We start from the raw sequence: 18,141 nt of genomic DNA, 5'->3' as shown, positions 1-18,141 counted from the left end.
TCCTGGTAGAAATGCACTCGACTACTAATTTATTGTTGTGGGCTGACAGAATAAAGCCTACAGAATAGAAACGGCAAACAAGTGCTGTCAGTCCTGCCCAGTTCTCTCTTTGAATTGCAGTAAACATCCCACCTCCACCCCACTTATCAAACAGATATAACAAAAGACTTTGTAAACTTAACAGACCAAAAGAGAGCAAATAGTAATTTAATCTTTAGAGTTTATATACACTTATCAGTTTTGTGTAGACTGACCCTCTAACTCCATGTTTCATCTTTAGTGGGGGTCATTTGATAGAGTGTTTGCTTGGGCTTTTCGGTGATTTGACACATTTTATGTTGGATACAAAAATCGATTGCATGACATTTTGTTGCATAGTATTTATCTAGTTACTAGTCTCCCTATGAAAATTATTGATCTTTTTTTTTTTTTTATTCATTAAGTAACACAAGAGTCAGTTATTCAGAGACAATTGGATTATTCTGCTGCCTGCATGAGAGATTGGTTAGCCAGGTATAATCCCCATCATGTTTCTTCTGGACCTGGACTTGCCTGGAATAGGACCTTCAGACACTGGGCTCTGTCTATGGTGGTTTTCAGACCTGTGCGTACTGTTAGTCGTAGAGCACTCTCCAGGTCCTTAGCCATGTGTGACCCAGTCTCCGAAGACTCACTTTGTGAGTATCCCTGCAGACGGGATGAAGTTAACCTTGAATGGAACCTTCGGGTACTGGGCTCTGCTTAACCTTCAGAAATCAGCACTCCAACCGACACATTGCTTGGTGAATTTGGGTCTTATCCTAGACACAACTCAGGCCAGAATCCAACAAAACCATCTCCAATCTCGTAGAGTCGGATTCCAGAGTACAGGAGTCCTCCAACTCTGTAATTCTTCATGAGAGTTCTTTGCTTGATGATAGCCTACTTTGAAGTGGTCCCATTTCCTCAGTTCGCACCAGAACTGTAAATGCAACATTGTGTCATCGTGGAACATGTCTATTCAGTCCTACACAAACCGATTCACCTAACCCAGAGTACCCGGTTATCTCTGACCTGGTGGCTTTTGAGCAGGGTGGATTTGATTTAAATCAAACTGATTTAAATCACGATTTAAATCACTAGTCAGTAAGGCTTGATTTAAATCCTAGTTTTCTACATAAAGACTAATTCTTGATGGTATAACTTTAATATGCAAGTAGATGAAGATTTTTAGAATAACTTTTCATATTAGTTTTTTTTATCCCCAGTTTAATAGGTTAATCATTCATATTTGGACAACTTTTCTGTTGTACTTAGGAAGGAGAAAAATAATCATTACCTTAATAATAATTTAAATAGATTTATTCAACTGAAACAATAACATTACAGCATATGTTATTTTCTTAAACAAACATCCGTGTTTGTTAACTAATTTGGCTAAACAAAATATATATATTTTAAGAAACTTAGACTGTCAGCCCCTTCCTCCTCATCCTTCGTTTCACTTTCTTCTTGTGCAGATCTATTCCACTCCAAACAATCAGAATAATATTGTTTCTATTCTCTTCACTGAACTTCTTGAAATTTAGCACTGAAGGGGTTGATTCTGTATTCATAGGTTTGTAGAAGTTAGGATTAAGGTCTTTTTCTTAACTCTGTTCATGTTATAACATTTTTGCTGTGAAGAAGAGGCATGTGATCTCCGCTGAGTCAAATTCAGTTTTGAGAACTGCAAAAGTAAACCAAGCATCTGTGATAATATCTTGTAGGCAGAGAAACTGCCCAATAATCTTACAAAAACCTCTGGAAGAGCATGACATTGTGAATGGATTCATGGCATTTATTTGCCAAAAAAATAAACATATACAGCCTTATTCTACATAATTAAAACACTAATCTTTATTTCATGATGGAATAACCTTTGGATGGTAATATATTTTCCTCAAAAAGCATTTTATTTAAAAAAATCCAATTTAAATAAAAAAAATCCGATTTAAATAAAAAAAAATCTGATGTAAATAAAAAAAATCATAGATTTTTATCCACCCTGCTTGTGAGTCCATGCTCTGGATTTGGTTAAATACCTGGCTGGACAATGGCATTTTTGTTTGCCAGTGCCCATTTCCTCCTGTAGGCTGCACTGTAACCCAGTTGTCTGAGTGCTGTGTCCCTACTCCAGGAAAGTATTTTACAGTAAGTACAAAACTCTGGTTTCATTATTATTGTAGTATAACTTTTACCTGAGTATAGAAGTAGGTTTGCAGACAGTCGATAAGTGACTGTTATTTTTTTGTTTGTAATAAATTCAGTTTCCAGTACTAATCAACGTATAATGTGGCAAAAGCTATTTGTGCTGAACACTGGCACTAAAATATCCATGCTGGAAGCATCCAGAACTTCAGAGCGAACTTAGCAGCCCAGCATAACTTAGAAATAAAAGATAAAATCTTTTTATTTCTATTTTCTTGAGGACAAAAGCAATATTTTTCATTTCCTTTTAGTTTTACCCCTAACTCCTATTATAAATGTAACACTAGAGCAATCCTAAAGCACATGCCAGCTTCCAGATAGTACAGCTTTTATTAACTTGGTGAGGCAGAAAGTGAAAATCCCCTTTTTATGTTAACAGGAAGTCTGTAATATCATGAAATGCCATAAACACTTGATGAGTAAATGAGCAGAGCCACAGGCATTCTGTTCTTTTGCTGGTTGCACCTTGCTTAAGGTTACTGTTTCATTGTGGTGTCTGTTCTGTGTCATTTGTTACATTTTCATTATGCTAAGCCATGTTGGTATATATCATATACTAAAATGTTCCTTGATTCTCTAAATGATGATAAATTATTGTGCCCATTGTATGTGCAGCTGACTCTTTACTACAACCGCAGACTTTTATCCACCATGGGCTACATACAACTCTTCTGCTGGTAGGAAGCTTCAGTTTTCAGCTTCTGGCCTGCAGTGCTTTCTGGGATTTATCAACTGCATTATCGCAGATAAGCCTATACCTACGTAAGAGTAAATTTTCTTGAACTGGCAAAGGACATGTCCACCTTTTTAAAACCACAAATCCCCCTGTCTAGCCTCTTCAGTATATTAACCTGTGCCACTTGATTAGTGCATTGCTCCTGCAGTACAGGTATGGCCCATTTAAGTGTATAGGATGTTACTGTGCGGGTGCACGGGTAGCCCAACATTAGATTGTTACTGGCCAAACTTACATATAAAGATACTTCAACTTGATGGATAATCACTGCTGTTCAAGATCATTCCCCCACCTGTCAGCATATTAGGCCTCATGCACACTGCTGCTCCTAAACACGTTTTTGGAGCTTTTGGAATTTTTTTTGCCAAAGCCCCTGAGCACAACTCAGTAAAAGCCTATTTGTCCATGCACACATAGGTTTTTACCAGAATTTAGGAGCAGCAGCTTTTAGAGGCAGTAAAACGCTCCTCTCCTGCACGCAGAAAAATCATGTTCAGGAGAGATTTAAGCATCCAGTTTGCATGAACCCTTTCGCTTACCTAGTATTTAGCCAAATTGAAGTAAAGCTTCAGTGAATTCTAGAGAGAGGGCAATCTAAACAAGCATTCACCCACTCTCACTGAGATGCAAATCTTTGTGGTCTGTACTCTCTGGAGCCTTTCAACCCCCCCAACCCTGAGCTCCAGAGTGCAGTAGGCATTTGCCTGGCACATCCACATCCATGTGCCTATGCATTCATACAAGCCATTTCTTAATCTAGATTAGTGGATTAGGCCTGTTTGTGTTATCCATATGTATGCTGTGAGTGCTATAGATCCTCATTGCAAGATTATTTCTGGCTTGTATTTTAATAAATTGGTATTACAAAGACTGCCATAGCAGTCTGTACCCCACAGTCTCTGAAAGGGTTATTCTCAAGCAAAGAAATCTTGGCTTCTACCAACCTCATGAGAGCAACTTTTCTCTAGCTCATTTAAGGCTTTGGAATGATTTTGTGTCTGCAGATATTTTCATCCCCTGTTTTCCCGGACAGAGGGGAATCAGATGAATAGAATACGTGCCAGTAGCTTGTTTCCCATGTGTCTCTCATTCCTGCGATGCCTGCTTGTATTAATAGAACAGCCTACAATGAGAATGCCAAAGCAGCGTCCCTCCCGCCTGGTGTAAAATGGAGTGAATAAGACCTCGATGTCTTCGTGTGCTTCCTGGATTGTCCTCGGCTGGCTGGAACTTTAATAGCAATCATCCCCTTAGGCTTTTGTTATTTTCCAGACATGACGGCTGAGCTGATAGAAATGTTTCCACACAGCCTTGTAGCAGATGTTGTGCCCTGGTTCTGCTGCAAAAGCTGTCTCCCATCATTCACTGCTCCATTTCTGCATAGCTTGACTGTTGCTACCATTCATGTTGGTGTTAGAAGAAGTTTCTGCAGAATGACCATTCAGAATATGGTGAGATGGGCCAAAAGAAAGCAAGCCCTGCTTAAAATGAATCTCCTTTGGAAACAAAAATGAAAGCATATCTCGTGCTAATAAAAGCTAGGACACTTAAAACAACTGTATGCCATGTCTCAAACTGACCCTGACCAGAACCCTGTGGGGGGGGCTTATGTCTCTGTTTTTAAGGAACCTGATCTTGAGACATCTCCAGAGAGTGACTATCCCCCCCCCCCCTTTCCTTTCTGTTTCTTTCAATCTCCTCCTCTTTTTCTCGCTTTATACTTTCTGCTACCCTTATTCTCTCACTCCGTTCATGTCAGCTGCCTTGTGATAGTAGGTATCCAGTGTTATGATTTTATGCTGTATTTGCATTGACAGTTCATTCAGGCAGCTTTATTATGTTGGAATGTTTCTCTTCTCACTTAACTCTGAATATCTGATTGATGTACATCAGTCCTATGACTCAATGTGATGCAATCTTCATGCTCATTTAAGTTTGACAAAAGTTGGAAATGTGATGTAGTTATCGACTCTGTACCTTTGTATTACAAACTGATATCCACATTATCCATAAATAATAAAAAAAAAAACTGTATGCAAGCGGGATAAATTGTTGCAAGGGTTAGGAAACATCCCACCTACACAACCAACCCCCCCCCCGCCCCTCTTTTTGATAAGGCTATTGTCCTGTAGACCTCAGATGAAGACACTCCACTAGACTATGGAATCAGTTTGAGCACATATACAGCACAAATACAGGCCTGACCAAATGAAGTGGACATTAGAATGGTCTAACTAGGTAGTGAAATGGTTGGGGGGGAAGGGGGGGTGGGAGTGACTGCATCGGAGGTCTGTATAATGGTAATTGCCTTTATTTATAAGGGGGAGGCTCTTCCTAAATTTAAAGTGGAACTTTAAATAAAAAAAATTGTGAACAGGTAGGAATTTGAATGCAGAAGAGACGTGCTTTGTTTCTTCTGCATTGAAGTTACTTACCTTCCTGTCTGCACCTGTATACAGTTCACTGTACAGATTTGGCAATGCCGAATGTGAATGCACTCCTGTGCATGCATGGGAGTGATGACATTCCCGGCAGGTGGTCAAGACCCAGATACCGGCAGCCCCAAGATGTCAGTGGCGGGGGGGGGGGGGGTACTAGTCTTGTACAGTCCCTTTTAAAAGTGGTAGGATGGCTTTTATCATGTTCTTTCTTTCTTAGTTCTTGGTAAATCTGGCCATAAACATACAGCGGGGTAAAATAAGTATTTAACATATCACCATTTTTCTCAGTAAATATAGTTCTAAAGGTGCTACTGACATGAAATTTTCACCAAATGCCGGTAACAACCCATGCAATCCATACATACAAGGAAACCAAAAGAAATACGTTCAGAAATAAGTTGTGTGTAATAAAATGGACTGACACATGGAAAAAGTATTGAACACATGAAGAAATAGAGGAGGAAAATGGCATGGAAAGCTAAGACACCAGCTGAAATCTATCAGTAATTAGAAAGCATTCCTGCCCATGGTCAGTGCAAGTTAATATCAGCTGGTTCAGTCTCAGCTGATGGCCTATAAAACCCAAGGTGTCACACAAGAACCATCTCATGATGGGTAAAAGCAAAAAGCTCTCTCAAGACCTTCACAACCTTATAGTATACTGATGGCATTGCACACAGCTGGATTCGTGTGGCGGAAAAATAACACTACACATCACCCTGAACACACCATCCCAAACGTGGTGGCAGCATCATGTTTGTGGGGATGCTTTTCGTTAGCAGGGACAGGGAAGCTGGTCATCATGGGAAGATGGATGGAGCCAAATTCAAGGCAATCTTAGAAGAACCTGTTAGTCTGCAAAAGACTTGAGACTGGGACGGAGGTTCTCTTTCCAGCAGGACAAGACCCTAAACATACAGCCAGAGCTACAATGGAATGGTTTAGATCAAAGCATATTCATGTGTTAGAATGGCCCAGTCAAGGTACAGACCTAAATCCAACTGAGAATCTGTGGCAAGACTTGAAAATTGCTATTTACAGACGCTCTCCATCCAATCTGACAGAGCTTGAGATATTTTGCAAAGAAGAATGGGTAAAAATTTCACTCTCTAGATGTGCAAAGCTGGTAGAGACATCCCCAAAAAGACTTGAAGCTGTAGATGCAGTGAAAGGTGGTTGTACAAAGTATTGACTCGGTGGCTGAATACAAATGCATGCCACACTTTTCACATTTGTCACTGTCTTGGTCTATCACATTAAAATACATCTACGCTTTTGGTTGTAACATGACAAAATGTGGAAAATTTCAAGGGGTACTTTTTCAAGTCACTAACAAAAAAACAAAAAAAAAAGCTGCCTTGAAGACAGATGGCAATCTCCTAATCTGTGAATGATCCCTAGTTTATAGGACAGTGCATACAGTGCCAAACAGGAGCTATCTATGTAAGGTTTTAAAACCTTGCATAAATGTTTTCCCCTAGACCAGGAATATTATGGAAGTAACTGGCCTTAATATATGTTGTTAGACAGGTGGATCGTATATGCATGTCTGTCTGTTCACTGATGGTCTAAATGTGCAAGAATTTGAAGTGGAACTTTACCCATAACATCTTGATAAAAAATAATGTAATAATGCAAAGAACATACATTCCACATTAATATTTATTCTAATATTTATTCTACCAAAATTAGTGTGTTGTAAATTGCCTCCAGAATTGTTTCAGCTTCTTCTTAAGGCTGCAGTTTTACTGAAGCCCAGAGCACCTGAGCAGCAGTAAATCTTTAGGCTGGCAGCAAATCGGCCTCTACAATTTTGGTACAGTGCCTAAAAATAGAGAGCAACTGAGCATGTGCAGAGCAGGGTGAGACAGTGTATTACTGGATTTTAAACAGTACAGGCACCTATTTTTAATGTTTTACTTGTTTCGCGATACCTACAAAAGGGGCCAGCCTGGGGTGATCTAGCAGGACATAATTTTCTGGCTATAGTTCAACGTTCAATTTTGTTTCTATGTTTAGCAGTCTGCCTTACTTAGTGGGACGTCTTGGACCACATCTGAACTACAGAGGAAAGTAGTTATTTTTCCTTTTTTTGTTTGATAGTTCACAAACTGTGGCCATTTGCATGTTTTTATCTGTTTTTTGGGGGCACTATTCCTCCCAGTGACACCAAAGATGGGGGATCTTGCCTTCCACTGTTTTCTGCAACTGGGCATTATTCCTCCCACTGACATAAGGGATGGGGCACTGTTTTTGCCACTGACACCAAACAATTGGGCACTATCCTTTCCCCACTTTATAGGGCATTATTCTTTTCACGGACACCAATTGATGGGGCACTATTCCCCCCCACTGTCCACAGGTTATAGGTCATGTTTTTATTTTATTTATTTTATAATACTTCCGCTGACCACAACCTTGGGGCAATTATTTAATCCCACTGACACCAGGACGTTTTATATATTCATTGGCAACAGTCTGGCCCCTCTAAAGTCTGAAGGACAGTGAGCTGAAACTTTTGAGATATTTTTGGTAATTCTGGTCTGAAGGATATCTTTTTTGCTAACAAAATCATAAAAAAAAAAAATCACGTTTGCCGATTTCCATACTTTTTAAAACACATCCCTCTTTTCAGGCCACAGTTTATATATTATGGCAAAATTTGGGCTCTTTTTCCCAATTGGACGTCAAATGATACTTTAAAGTAATCAGGTCAATAAACATTACTTCTGACAGTAGCTTCTGAATACATAATTTTTTTTATTTCTTTCATTTACAAACACCTCAATATTTGTAAATCATATCAAGTAATTCTATGGTTTTACATTGCATATTTTTGTCTTGCACATTCCTTACAATATTGTTCTGCTTCACAGTTTAGTACAGTTTTGGTAGTTAACCTGTATTCTGTATTAAACCCAAAAGCAAACATTTATTATATTGCAGCTTGCCAAGTTTTATATGTGATAGCTGCATTAGTTTTCTTTTTTAGGCTTTCTTTCCTTTTTTTTCATCAAGTGATCTGGACAGTAATTTTTTTTTTCAAACGAAGAAGCTCTCTTCCAGATATATAAGTTTACAGGGTTGAGACAAGCCATTTAACACCGACAGGGGTGCTTGCAATGATCAGCTTTTCATTCATGTAAAACCTTTATTCCAACAGGAAAAGACAGTTTGCTGTAACTGCTTATAAATTGTGAGCTGGAGTCTGACTTCAGTTTGTTAGTGTATTTATATCTGCTATATCTAACCCTCCTGTGCTCTCCAGACTGATAATGCTGCTTTCCAAAGGTAGCCCCTGTGCTCATGCATCCAGAGTGGGGACATTAAAAATGTGTGTTACTGGCCAGATTGCCAGGTAAAACAGAGGGGGGGGGAAAGCCTTACAAAGGAAAACTAATGCAGCCACCACATCTGATTGGTAAGCTGCAATATTTATTACATTGTTGGTTTGTGGTTTATTACCACTTTAATTTAATTGGGACACATCTACACTTTAGCCAATGTTCAGGAAGACTCTGTGTGAGGCTAATAGAATATTGTGCAATAGGTGTATTTATCAATGCAGCATTCATAAGTTAGACTGGCAAAAGGAGTGGATTTAACCCTTACAATGCAGCTCCAGTTTAGCCCTTCAAATGTGATACTATAACCAGGTGACAGCAAAAGATTACACTCACCTTTTAGCTCTTGCTCATTATTGTCAATGATGACCGTGTTTCTTGTAACAGAATTGTGATATCTTAGAGATACCCAGCTGTGCTTTCTTTTATGGGTGATCCTGGTTCTTTAAGGAAACATGAAACCTGGTAGCCAGCTTTCTTCCTGTGTTTACTTTCATGCATTGAAGCCTTGTACAACACAGGGAAGTTTGAACTATGCTCCGTAGGTGTGATACTTGTGATAAGCAGTCTGCTGTTCAGCCTGGGACTGGCACCTCCCTGTACTCCAAGCAGCAGGTATTTCTCTCCGGTCACCAAATAATGAAAGGAACAGAGCTCATGTCGCATGCAGGTTGTATTAAAAAAAACTTCCTTTATTTTTGTAAACTGTCACTTTCCTAAAGATGTTTGAATTAATGGTTGGTTAGTCTAGGCTTCATTGTGTCTGTCTCCGCCATCACAGAAACAGAGGTATACATGTGGTTTCTGAGTTTAGGTCATTTGTACAAAGGCAGAAGTGAAGCAGAGTCGGATTTTTTTTTTTTTATGTCCTGTAATTAGATTTACTTTGTAATGTAGCAGTTCACATACTACTACTTCTGGTAGCTGAAAATGTGAGCTGATTTGCTTTGAATATATACTGTATATATTTTGTGACTTTTGCTTATAGTTACTGCTTGTTCCATGTTTTCATTGGGCTATTACTTATACAGATTTCTAGATTTTCCAACCAGTGGCTATCTCGGTTTCAGGCTTCCTTCTGGATTTCCAGTACACCAGGATGTTGATTACAAACATGTAAATATTGTCTGAATACTCTTAAAGCTGAATTCCAGGGTTTCAGCTCCTTTTGTAAAAAGTGGAGGCACTCTGAGTTAGGTCCAAAGAGGTGCATGACATCTGGACTTGTCTCTAATATTTATATCGAACAGGTTATATTACTCCTGGAAGACAGATATTGATGTATTTCCAGGAGGCAGATTCTGATCTCTACATCTTCGACAGCAGAGTTTCTGTAGCTGCTATGCCTGCCCCTCCCCTCCACATGCCCAGTCACAGAAGCCTTGGAATTATGGGAACACATTCACAAAATACAAAGGCTTCTGTGAATGAGCAGCAGAGGTGAGGGGTGGGCATAGCTGTTCTGCGTGCTTCTCCTCCCTGAGAATGTAAATACTAGAGATAGGTCCAGGAGGTGTCATGCACCTTGTTGGACTTAACTCAGTGTGTCTTCACTTTTTACAAAGTGGCTAAATTCCTGGAAATCAGCCATATTTATGTGAGCATCACTGCACAGCTCCTATTTGGCAGTCCCAGGGTGCCATAGTGGCACTAGGCATTTCAATTATGTGGAATCCTTTTTGCTGTAAAATGTCCCATTCTATTCCCCCTGTATCATAAATGGTGCAAAAAGCTTCATCTGTGATTCACACATGAAGAGAAACTGTATTCTTGCCCAAGAAAGGAATAGTTTGTGCAGAACATTGGTTTCATTAGTTTGGCTAGCTATGCAAACTGAGAAATGGTAAAGTATAATGAATGTTTCATAGCTAATCCGGAAGACCAGCCTGTATAAGAATGAACAAATATGGCTCTCTCCCCATGTACACCTATGATGATTATTACTATACTGGATTTATATAGCACCAGCAGATTACAACCTAATTAGAAACAAGCTTTCTAACTTTGCACAGAGTTATAGAACTAGACTTTGTAATTTTAAAGTAGATCTAAACCCTAATTAGATGACACTTATTTTGCTAAAGTAGTTAGGGACGTGGTAGATAGTGGGCCAATCAGCAGGTATTTTCTGTAACAGCAGAATCACAGGGAAATGCACATGTATGGAATGTTTTTTTTTTTCCACCGACATACACTTTAGCCAACTTTAGTAACAGTTTAACCACTTGCCTACCAGGCACTTATACCCCCTTATTTACCAGGCCAATTTTCAGCTTTCAGCGCTGCCGCACTTTGACAATTGCGCGGTCATGCAACATTGTACCCATATGAAATTTTGATCATGTTTTTCTCACAAATAGAGCTTTCTTTTGGTGGTATTTAATCGCCACTGGGCACTTTACTTTTTGCACTATAAATAAAAAAAGTGCAAAAAATTTGAAAAAAAAAAAAGTTTCTTTGTTTCTATTATAAAATTTTTCAAACAGGTAATTTTTCTCCTTCACTGATGTGCGTTGATGAGGCAGCACTGATGGGCACTGATAGGCGGCACTGATGGGCACTGATAGGCAGTACTAATGAGGTGGCACGGATAGGCGGCACTGATAGGCAGCACTAATAACGTGTCACGGATAGGCGGCACTAATATGCAGCACTGATAGGCGGCACTGATAGGCGGCACTGATGGGTGACACTGATGATGGGTAATGATAGACGGCACTGACTGGCATCACTGCTGGGCACTGACTGGCACAACCGCTGGGCACTGACTGGCACAACCGCTGGGCACTGACTGGCACAACCGCTGGGCACTGACTGGCACAACCGCTGGGCACTGACTTGCAGCACTGGTGGGCTGCACTGGTGGGCGGCACTGGTGGGCGGCACTGGTGGGCGGCACTGGTGGGCGGCACTGGTGGGCGGCTCTGCTGGGCGGCACTGGTGGGCGGCTCTGCTGGGCACAGGTAGGTGGCACTTCAGAGTGGCACAGGTGGGTGCATTGCTGGGCACAGGTGGGTGCATTGCTGGGCACAGGTGGGTGCATTGCTGGGCACAGGTGGGTGCACTGCTGGGCTGCACTGGTGGGTGGCACTGCTGGGCTGCACTGGTGGGTGGCACTGCTGGGCTGCACTGCTGGGCTGCACTGGTGGGTGGCACTGCTGGGCTGCACTGCTGGGCGGCACTGCTGGGCTGCACTGGTGGGTGGCACTGCTGGGCTGCACTGGTGGGCGGCACTGGTGGGCGGCACTGGTGGGCGGCACTGGTGGGTGGCACTGGTGGGCGGCACTGGTGGGTGGCACTGGTGGGCGGCACTGGTGGGCGGCTCTGGTGGGCGGCTCTGGTGGGCGGCTCTGGTGGGCGGCTCTGGTGGGCGGCTCTGGTGGGCGGCTCTGGTGGGCGGCTCTGCTGGGCACAGGTGGGTGGCACTGCTGGGCACAGGTGTGTGACACTGCAGAGTGGCACAGGTGGGTGCATTGCTGGGCACAGGTGGGTGATCTGCTGGGCACAGGTGGGTGATCTGCTGGGCACAGGTGGGCGGAACTTGTGGGTGGCACTGCTGGGCACCGATCATCAGGACACTGATCAGCAGTGCCCTGATGATCGGTGCCGATCCTCGCTCTGACAACTGCCGGTTCTCGGCAGTACTTTCCTCACGATCTGACAGCGTGAGGAAAGTGCAGCCGAGAATCGGCAATTAAATTTTCCAGTGATCAGCGTGTCATTGGACACGGCTGATTACGTGGTAAAAGGCCGCTGTGATTGGCCTTTTACCACATCACGTGATCAGCTGTGTCCGTAGGACACAGCGATCATGGAGATCGACGGGTGCGCGCCCCCTGGGGCGAGCAGGAGAGCGCGTTCTGGGAGGACGTCATATGACGTCCACCCAGAACTGGCCGGCCGCAGTGCAGCCATCATTCGGCTATCTGCGGTCGGCAACTAGTTAAACAATGTCACAATATTTAACAACTCTTTTTCTTTTTTTTAATTGTTTTCGTAAACTGCATATAGATCAGATGTCAGACTTGGCAAGTTTTAGGATGTCTACTATACTCACATCATAACGAGCACATAGAATGGCTGATTTTAGTGTTTAAGAACAGGTGCACTTTATGGGTTTATATTGACACAGAAAAAATACATTCTATAGAACTCATCTGTTGACTAGATCATGGTAGAATGTCTATTACGTCCTGCATTCAAATCTGATTCTTGGTATATGCAAGTTCCCCTGTGACATTCTTTCTCTGCAATTGTCTTTTGCATCAAGTATGCTTTTATGTTAACCTAAAGTGTGTATTTGCAGGGAGAACTTATCACCTTTTACTACTACTGGAAGAAAACTCCTGAAGCAGCAAGCTCCCGTGCCCACCGCAGGCATCGAAGGCAGGCAGTCTTTCGGCGGATAAAAACTCGTACCGCCACCACACCAGTAAACACTCCCTCCCGGCCTCCATCCAGTGAGTTTTGTAAGTGTGTTTGTTACTCTAGCTTGTGTCTGAAGATAACATTCAAACATTGGAATGTTTACACAATGAAATGTGGCTAAAACTGATCAAATAAATGATGTGTGCATATACTGTATATACTAACATATACAGTATATTCTTAGAATTATTATATTATTATTATTATACAGGCTATATATAGCGCCAACAGTTTGCTCAGCACTTTACAATATAAAAGGAGACAATCCAGCAACAATACAGTCAAATACAAGAGGGTTAGGAGGGCCCTTCTCCTTGGAGCTTACAATCTAAGAGAATTAGTGTAGTGTGTACCATAAACAGTGTGCCTGCAGCTCTACATCTTTTCTGGCTCTTACAATTCCACAAGCAGATTTGTTATATAGCATTAGCCAATCAGATTTCAGTTTACTGCATCCTGGTTGCTTATACATCAGTTTATTGACATCTACTCTGTCGATATCTCTTTGCTTTTCTGAGTAAGCCACAAATATCAAGGGGAAGAGCAGTAGCTTTCTCAGTATCAGTCTTTCTTTTAGGTTTTCAGTGCAGAATGTGAAATATGAAAGGACAGTGGTGGATTCTATAGGTGGCAAGCACTGTTCTTTCTTCAATACCACAGTGGTAAGGCCATATTGCTGCTTTGTATACTGAGCTCTGTACAGTACCAGTCTGGATTGTGCAGATACAAAAAAATCTTTATATATATATATATATAGATATATATAGAGATATATATAATTGTTAAAGGGAACGTATGGCATTTTATTTCTTTAATGAACAATATTTTAACACTATTTCCCCCCTTTATCATAATTTTATATTATAATATCTGTCATTTCCTGTATACAGTAAAGCCTGTCTTTGTATGTGAGATTATAAATACTTTTCTCTTTACTGTGTTTGCTGACAATTGAAACTCCTTTTATACTATTTTTATAACATTTCCAACATAAAGGTGAAAGGCGTTGCGAAGGTATACTTCTTGATTTAAAGTTTGAGGGGCTTTTCAACTTCTACAGATCTGCCTTCCTTTTCATTGGCCAATGGTTTCTGCAGTCATAAGCTTGTTAGCTCTTATACTGTCAATTCTGTATTCTTGGTCATTTGCTTGTGAATGTGCTTTAATCAGTGCTAGTGTTCATGCATTCTTTTTTTGTATACAATAATTCATGCACTCTCAACCTAAGAATCATTCATGTTTATGAAGAGATGCCTTGTAAGAAACATCTTCCAATCACCTTATGCCTTTGGCCAGCCGAACACTCGCCAATCTGCCTCCATTAGTCCACCTAGTCAGAGCTGTTGAAAGCTGAATGTTTGGTTACCACCTGGTGTTGCTATACTGTGTTCTGCATATGCCAAAATAAGCCGTACAGATGTTTGTCTGTTCATGAACTACTAAAAGGAGTGTGCTCTGACTGATTCATTGTAGAACGTGGAGATGCTAGTTAGCTCCTAAAACCTTAATTACACTATATTATTCTGTCATTGTGTTTATTTAAATCTAGTGCTTTTATTAGTTAAGGGGTTAGGCAATTACTTCAGGTGAATGATTTTTACATAAGGAATATGCTTAATAGCAATTAGTAGGCTGTTCTTTGCCTGCCGGGCAAAGACAGTTGAGGCTGGGGAGGGATGACAGATACAGGTGTGATAAGCAGATGGCGTTTTCCTTTCACCTTGTCTGGGAGCTTACTGTGTGTCAGGGCCGGCCTGATTAGCATGCATACAATGAGCTGTCACTGTGCTTTATATAGATATTATACAGTTATCAGGTATACTTTGAGCAGCAGGTATATTTTGATCCTATCTTCATCTAAAAATACAGTGCAACCTGTCTTCTGTACAGTTATCCAACATCCTGATTTAGATGTGCAGAGAAAAATGTAAATGTTCCACATTCTAACCTTACACTTTTCTAAAATCCATTCCACACACACTACCCTGCAGTAACCCCCTTGTACCGTATGCGTTTGTAGACAGCATTGTATTGGTCATTAAACTAAGTAATCTCCATTTTTGCCAATATGCTTATATACCTACATAATACAATCCAGAGGCAGGATTTGTGTGGAAATTTTATATTCAAACATTTATCGGTTTTTCCTTGTGTGTGTTTTTTTTCCCCTCTAGTGGACCTGAGCTCAGCCAGTGAAGATGACTTTGACAGTGAGGACAGTGAGCAGGAGTTGAAGGGTTATGCTTGTCGCCACTGCTTCAGCACTAGTATGTAATCTGTTTAAACCTTTTCAGCTAGAGTCTGGCAATTTTATATATACAGAACAAGTGCTGCTTACATTCTGGTCTGACGCTACTTATGTCCTCTTACTGCAGCTTCCAAGGACTGGCACCACGGGGGTCGGGAAAACATTCTTCTTTGCACTGACTGTCGGATTCATTTTAAGAAGTACGGAGAGTTACCCCCTATTGAAAAGCCTGTGGACCCCCCACCATTTATGTTTAAACCTGTCAAGGAGGAAGAAGATGGTCTGAACGGAAAGCATAGCATGAGAACTCGGAGGAGCAGAGGCTCGGTACGCTAACTTTTTATGTTGTCATCCAGACTGATCATGCTTGGTTTAGGTTAGACCTGTGTGCACTGCATATATAGTGTAATTAGGAAGTGTTCAAAACCACTCTGTTTCGCACTATTCTAATCCTAAAAGGATAGGTTACAGTTTAGCAGCTTTAAATTGTTTCATATGGTATATGAGAGCTGAGCTGCATTGGCTGCTGCAGGTTGCTGCCACCTATTACTCATTTTATTAGCTGTAAAGTAGTGCACCAGGATCTGATGTTTTCCTAAAAGCTAAAATCTTTGGCCTCCTGCACACGGTACTGATGTTTGAGCATCTACTTTTTTAATATAATTTCAGGCACTTGTTTTGCACGTATTCACGCGTACTTATGTGCATATTTGCGTACTTATGTGCATTTGCACGCACAATATATTCTGGAAATTTACTTTTTCTGCTTATTTGCATGCATATGTGCGTATTTGCGGGCAGACAGTGTAAATTACTGACCAAAAATGCAGATTTTCCAAAAATTTTTTACTGAGGAATACACGGCACCTGTTTGCAAAGGCACATTGTAAATAATGGGCTACATTTTACCTCCATAAAACGCTGTACTGCATTTTTTTTAAAGCTGCACTATGCAAGAGGCTTAATGAAACAAGTCATAATTGTAAAAAGTAACAAAAATATATATGCAAAGTATATATGTAGCCTACAGACCTCCAATAAAAAAAAATGGTAGCAGCCAGCCACTTAAAAAAAAAAAAAAATACATGTGAAGATTCTTTCAGTGTGCACATAAAGCGAAAGGAAATCATTTGATTCCTTGAAGCTCTCTCAAGGCCTAAGGCATGTGTTCACACTACATTCTAACCTTACACTTTCCTAACATCCATTCTGCACACTACTCTGTGGTAACACCCTTGTACCAGAAGAGTTTGTAGATAGCATTCTATTGATCATTAAACTAGGTATACAGGTAGCAGCAAAAACGCACCCCAAATTCCTTGTTTCTAATGCCGGTGTGAACAGGGCCTAATTTAAAGCCATTATTGTATGTCTTGAAGAGTCAATTTTGCATTGTGCTAATTCAGAGATCTTATGGGCATTCAGTTGTCCTGCTTATCGCAGTACGTTTTTGTTGTGTGGCTGGCTCCTTTTAAATGTTTTTAATTTTATTGGCAGGCTATTGACTATGGTTATAAAAACTTAGTGGTTGTAAAGCCTGAAGGTTTTTTTTTACCTTCATGTATTTTGTGCATAAAGGTAAAAAAAACCTTCAGTATGCAGCTCCACCTGAAGCCCCCTTAATACTTACCTGAGCCCAACAATGTGCACGAGAGCAACTGGGGTCCTGGATCTCTGTCTCCTTTTTATCTGGACACACAGAGTGGGGTTCGGGAGTGAGCATGCACAAGTGCCCCCAGAGCAAGCAGCCTGCTATGGAGGCACTAGGCAGGGGACAGGAGCCCAGAACACCAGCAGGGACCCAGGAAGATGAGGATCAGGGCTGCTCTGTGCAAAACCCTTACACAGAGCAGGTAAGTATAATATGTTTGTTTTAAGAAATTAAGCCTTTAATATTACTTCTACATCTTCTTGACTGGTTTTTAATTTTTTTTTTTTAATTTTCTTTACATACTGAGATGTGCCATTTTGACCTCTCTATACTGGCATGGGAGATTGAGAATCATGAGATATCATTTTCTTTTTAAATATGTGAGTTTGATTCAAATGGGTCTTCTGCTTATGAATGCAAATCTCTGCAGATTAAAGCTGGGCCATACACCGATCCGAATTTGGCCAGTTCAGTGGGGACTGGCTGCATTTTTGCCAGTGTTGGGCATCCCTGCTCGACAAAGGTCAAATGTTTGATCAACTTCTTTTGAAGGGACTTGCTGGAAAACTTTTGTTGAAACGGCAGCCACTGATATTTGGATCCTGACCATTGGAGGTCCCACTGTGTGGCTGGAGGAATCCATTTGTTTTTTAATCTGAACGCTGGCTAAACCGAGAAAAAAAATTAAATAAACTGTTTAAAAATTATTATATTATTCTTTACTTTTTGGTGTTCATGGTGCAGTTCAAATACTGCACATTTATAAGTAGCTGAGAGTTATATCACAGATGAAGGCAGTCAACATTTTTGTACCAAATAAAAAACATCTTAGTGTTTTTAGTTTTTTTTTTATTTTATTTTCAGGATTGTACAAAGATCTGTGGTGTTTACACATGTTGGAACTCATTTGTAAACACCAGGATAAAAACAATTGAAGCCGTCACCCATAACAGCCATATTTCAACTATCATTTTTTTTTATGTGAAGTAGTAAAAGTCTAGATGTACTGGTAAAACAACTGTCACTCAATCCACTGACACCCACTGTAAGATTAACTGAGCTAT

At 40.7% G+C, this 18,141-nt stretch overlaps 1 protein-coding gene and 1 long non-coding RNA gene across 8 annotated transcripts in view; one reads left to right on the top strand and one right to left on the bottom strand.

Moving 5' to 3' along the window:
* RERE (arginine-glutamic acid dipeptide repeats) overlaps positions 1 to 18,141 on the top strand; it is a 311,259-nt gene that overhangs the window by 267,599 nt on the left and 25,519 nt on the right. For 6 of the 7 annotated variants that reach the window (XM_089668427.1, XM_089668426.1, XM_089668423.1 and 3 more), the window contains 3 exons: positions 13,057 to 13,219; positions 15,353 to 15,445; positions 15,554 to 15,753. In XM_089668427.1, coding sequence (XP_089524553.1) covers positions 13,057 to 13,219; positions 15,353 to 15,445; positions 15,554 to 15,753 — 456 coding nt within the window. The remainder of the gene's footprint in view (positions 1 to 13,056; positions 13,220 to 15,352; positions 15,446 to 15,553; positions 15,754 to 18,141) is intronic. The other variant, XM_089668425.1, reaches the window with a different exon arrangement.
* LOC149469944 (uncharacterized) lies at positions 1,324 to 4,555 on the bottom strand. The gene is made up of 2 exons (XR_016311475.1): positions 3,910 to 4,555; positions 1,324 to 1,708 (listed from the first exon to the last, which is right to left on the bottom strand). It is a non-coding gene; the product is annotated as an uncharacterized LOC149469944 (long non-coding RNA).

This window comes from Staurois parvus, unplaced genomic scaffold (genome assembly GCF_062004578.1).
Source record: "Staurois parvus isolate SC_StPar_1 unplaced genomic scaffold, SC_StPar_1.0 ptg000057l, whole genome shotgun sequence".
NCBI lineage: Eukaryota > Metazoa > Chordata > Amphibia > Anura > Ranidae > Staurois > Staurois parvus.
This window is presented reverse-complemented; position numbering and strand designations above follow the sequence as displayed.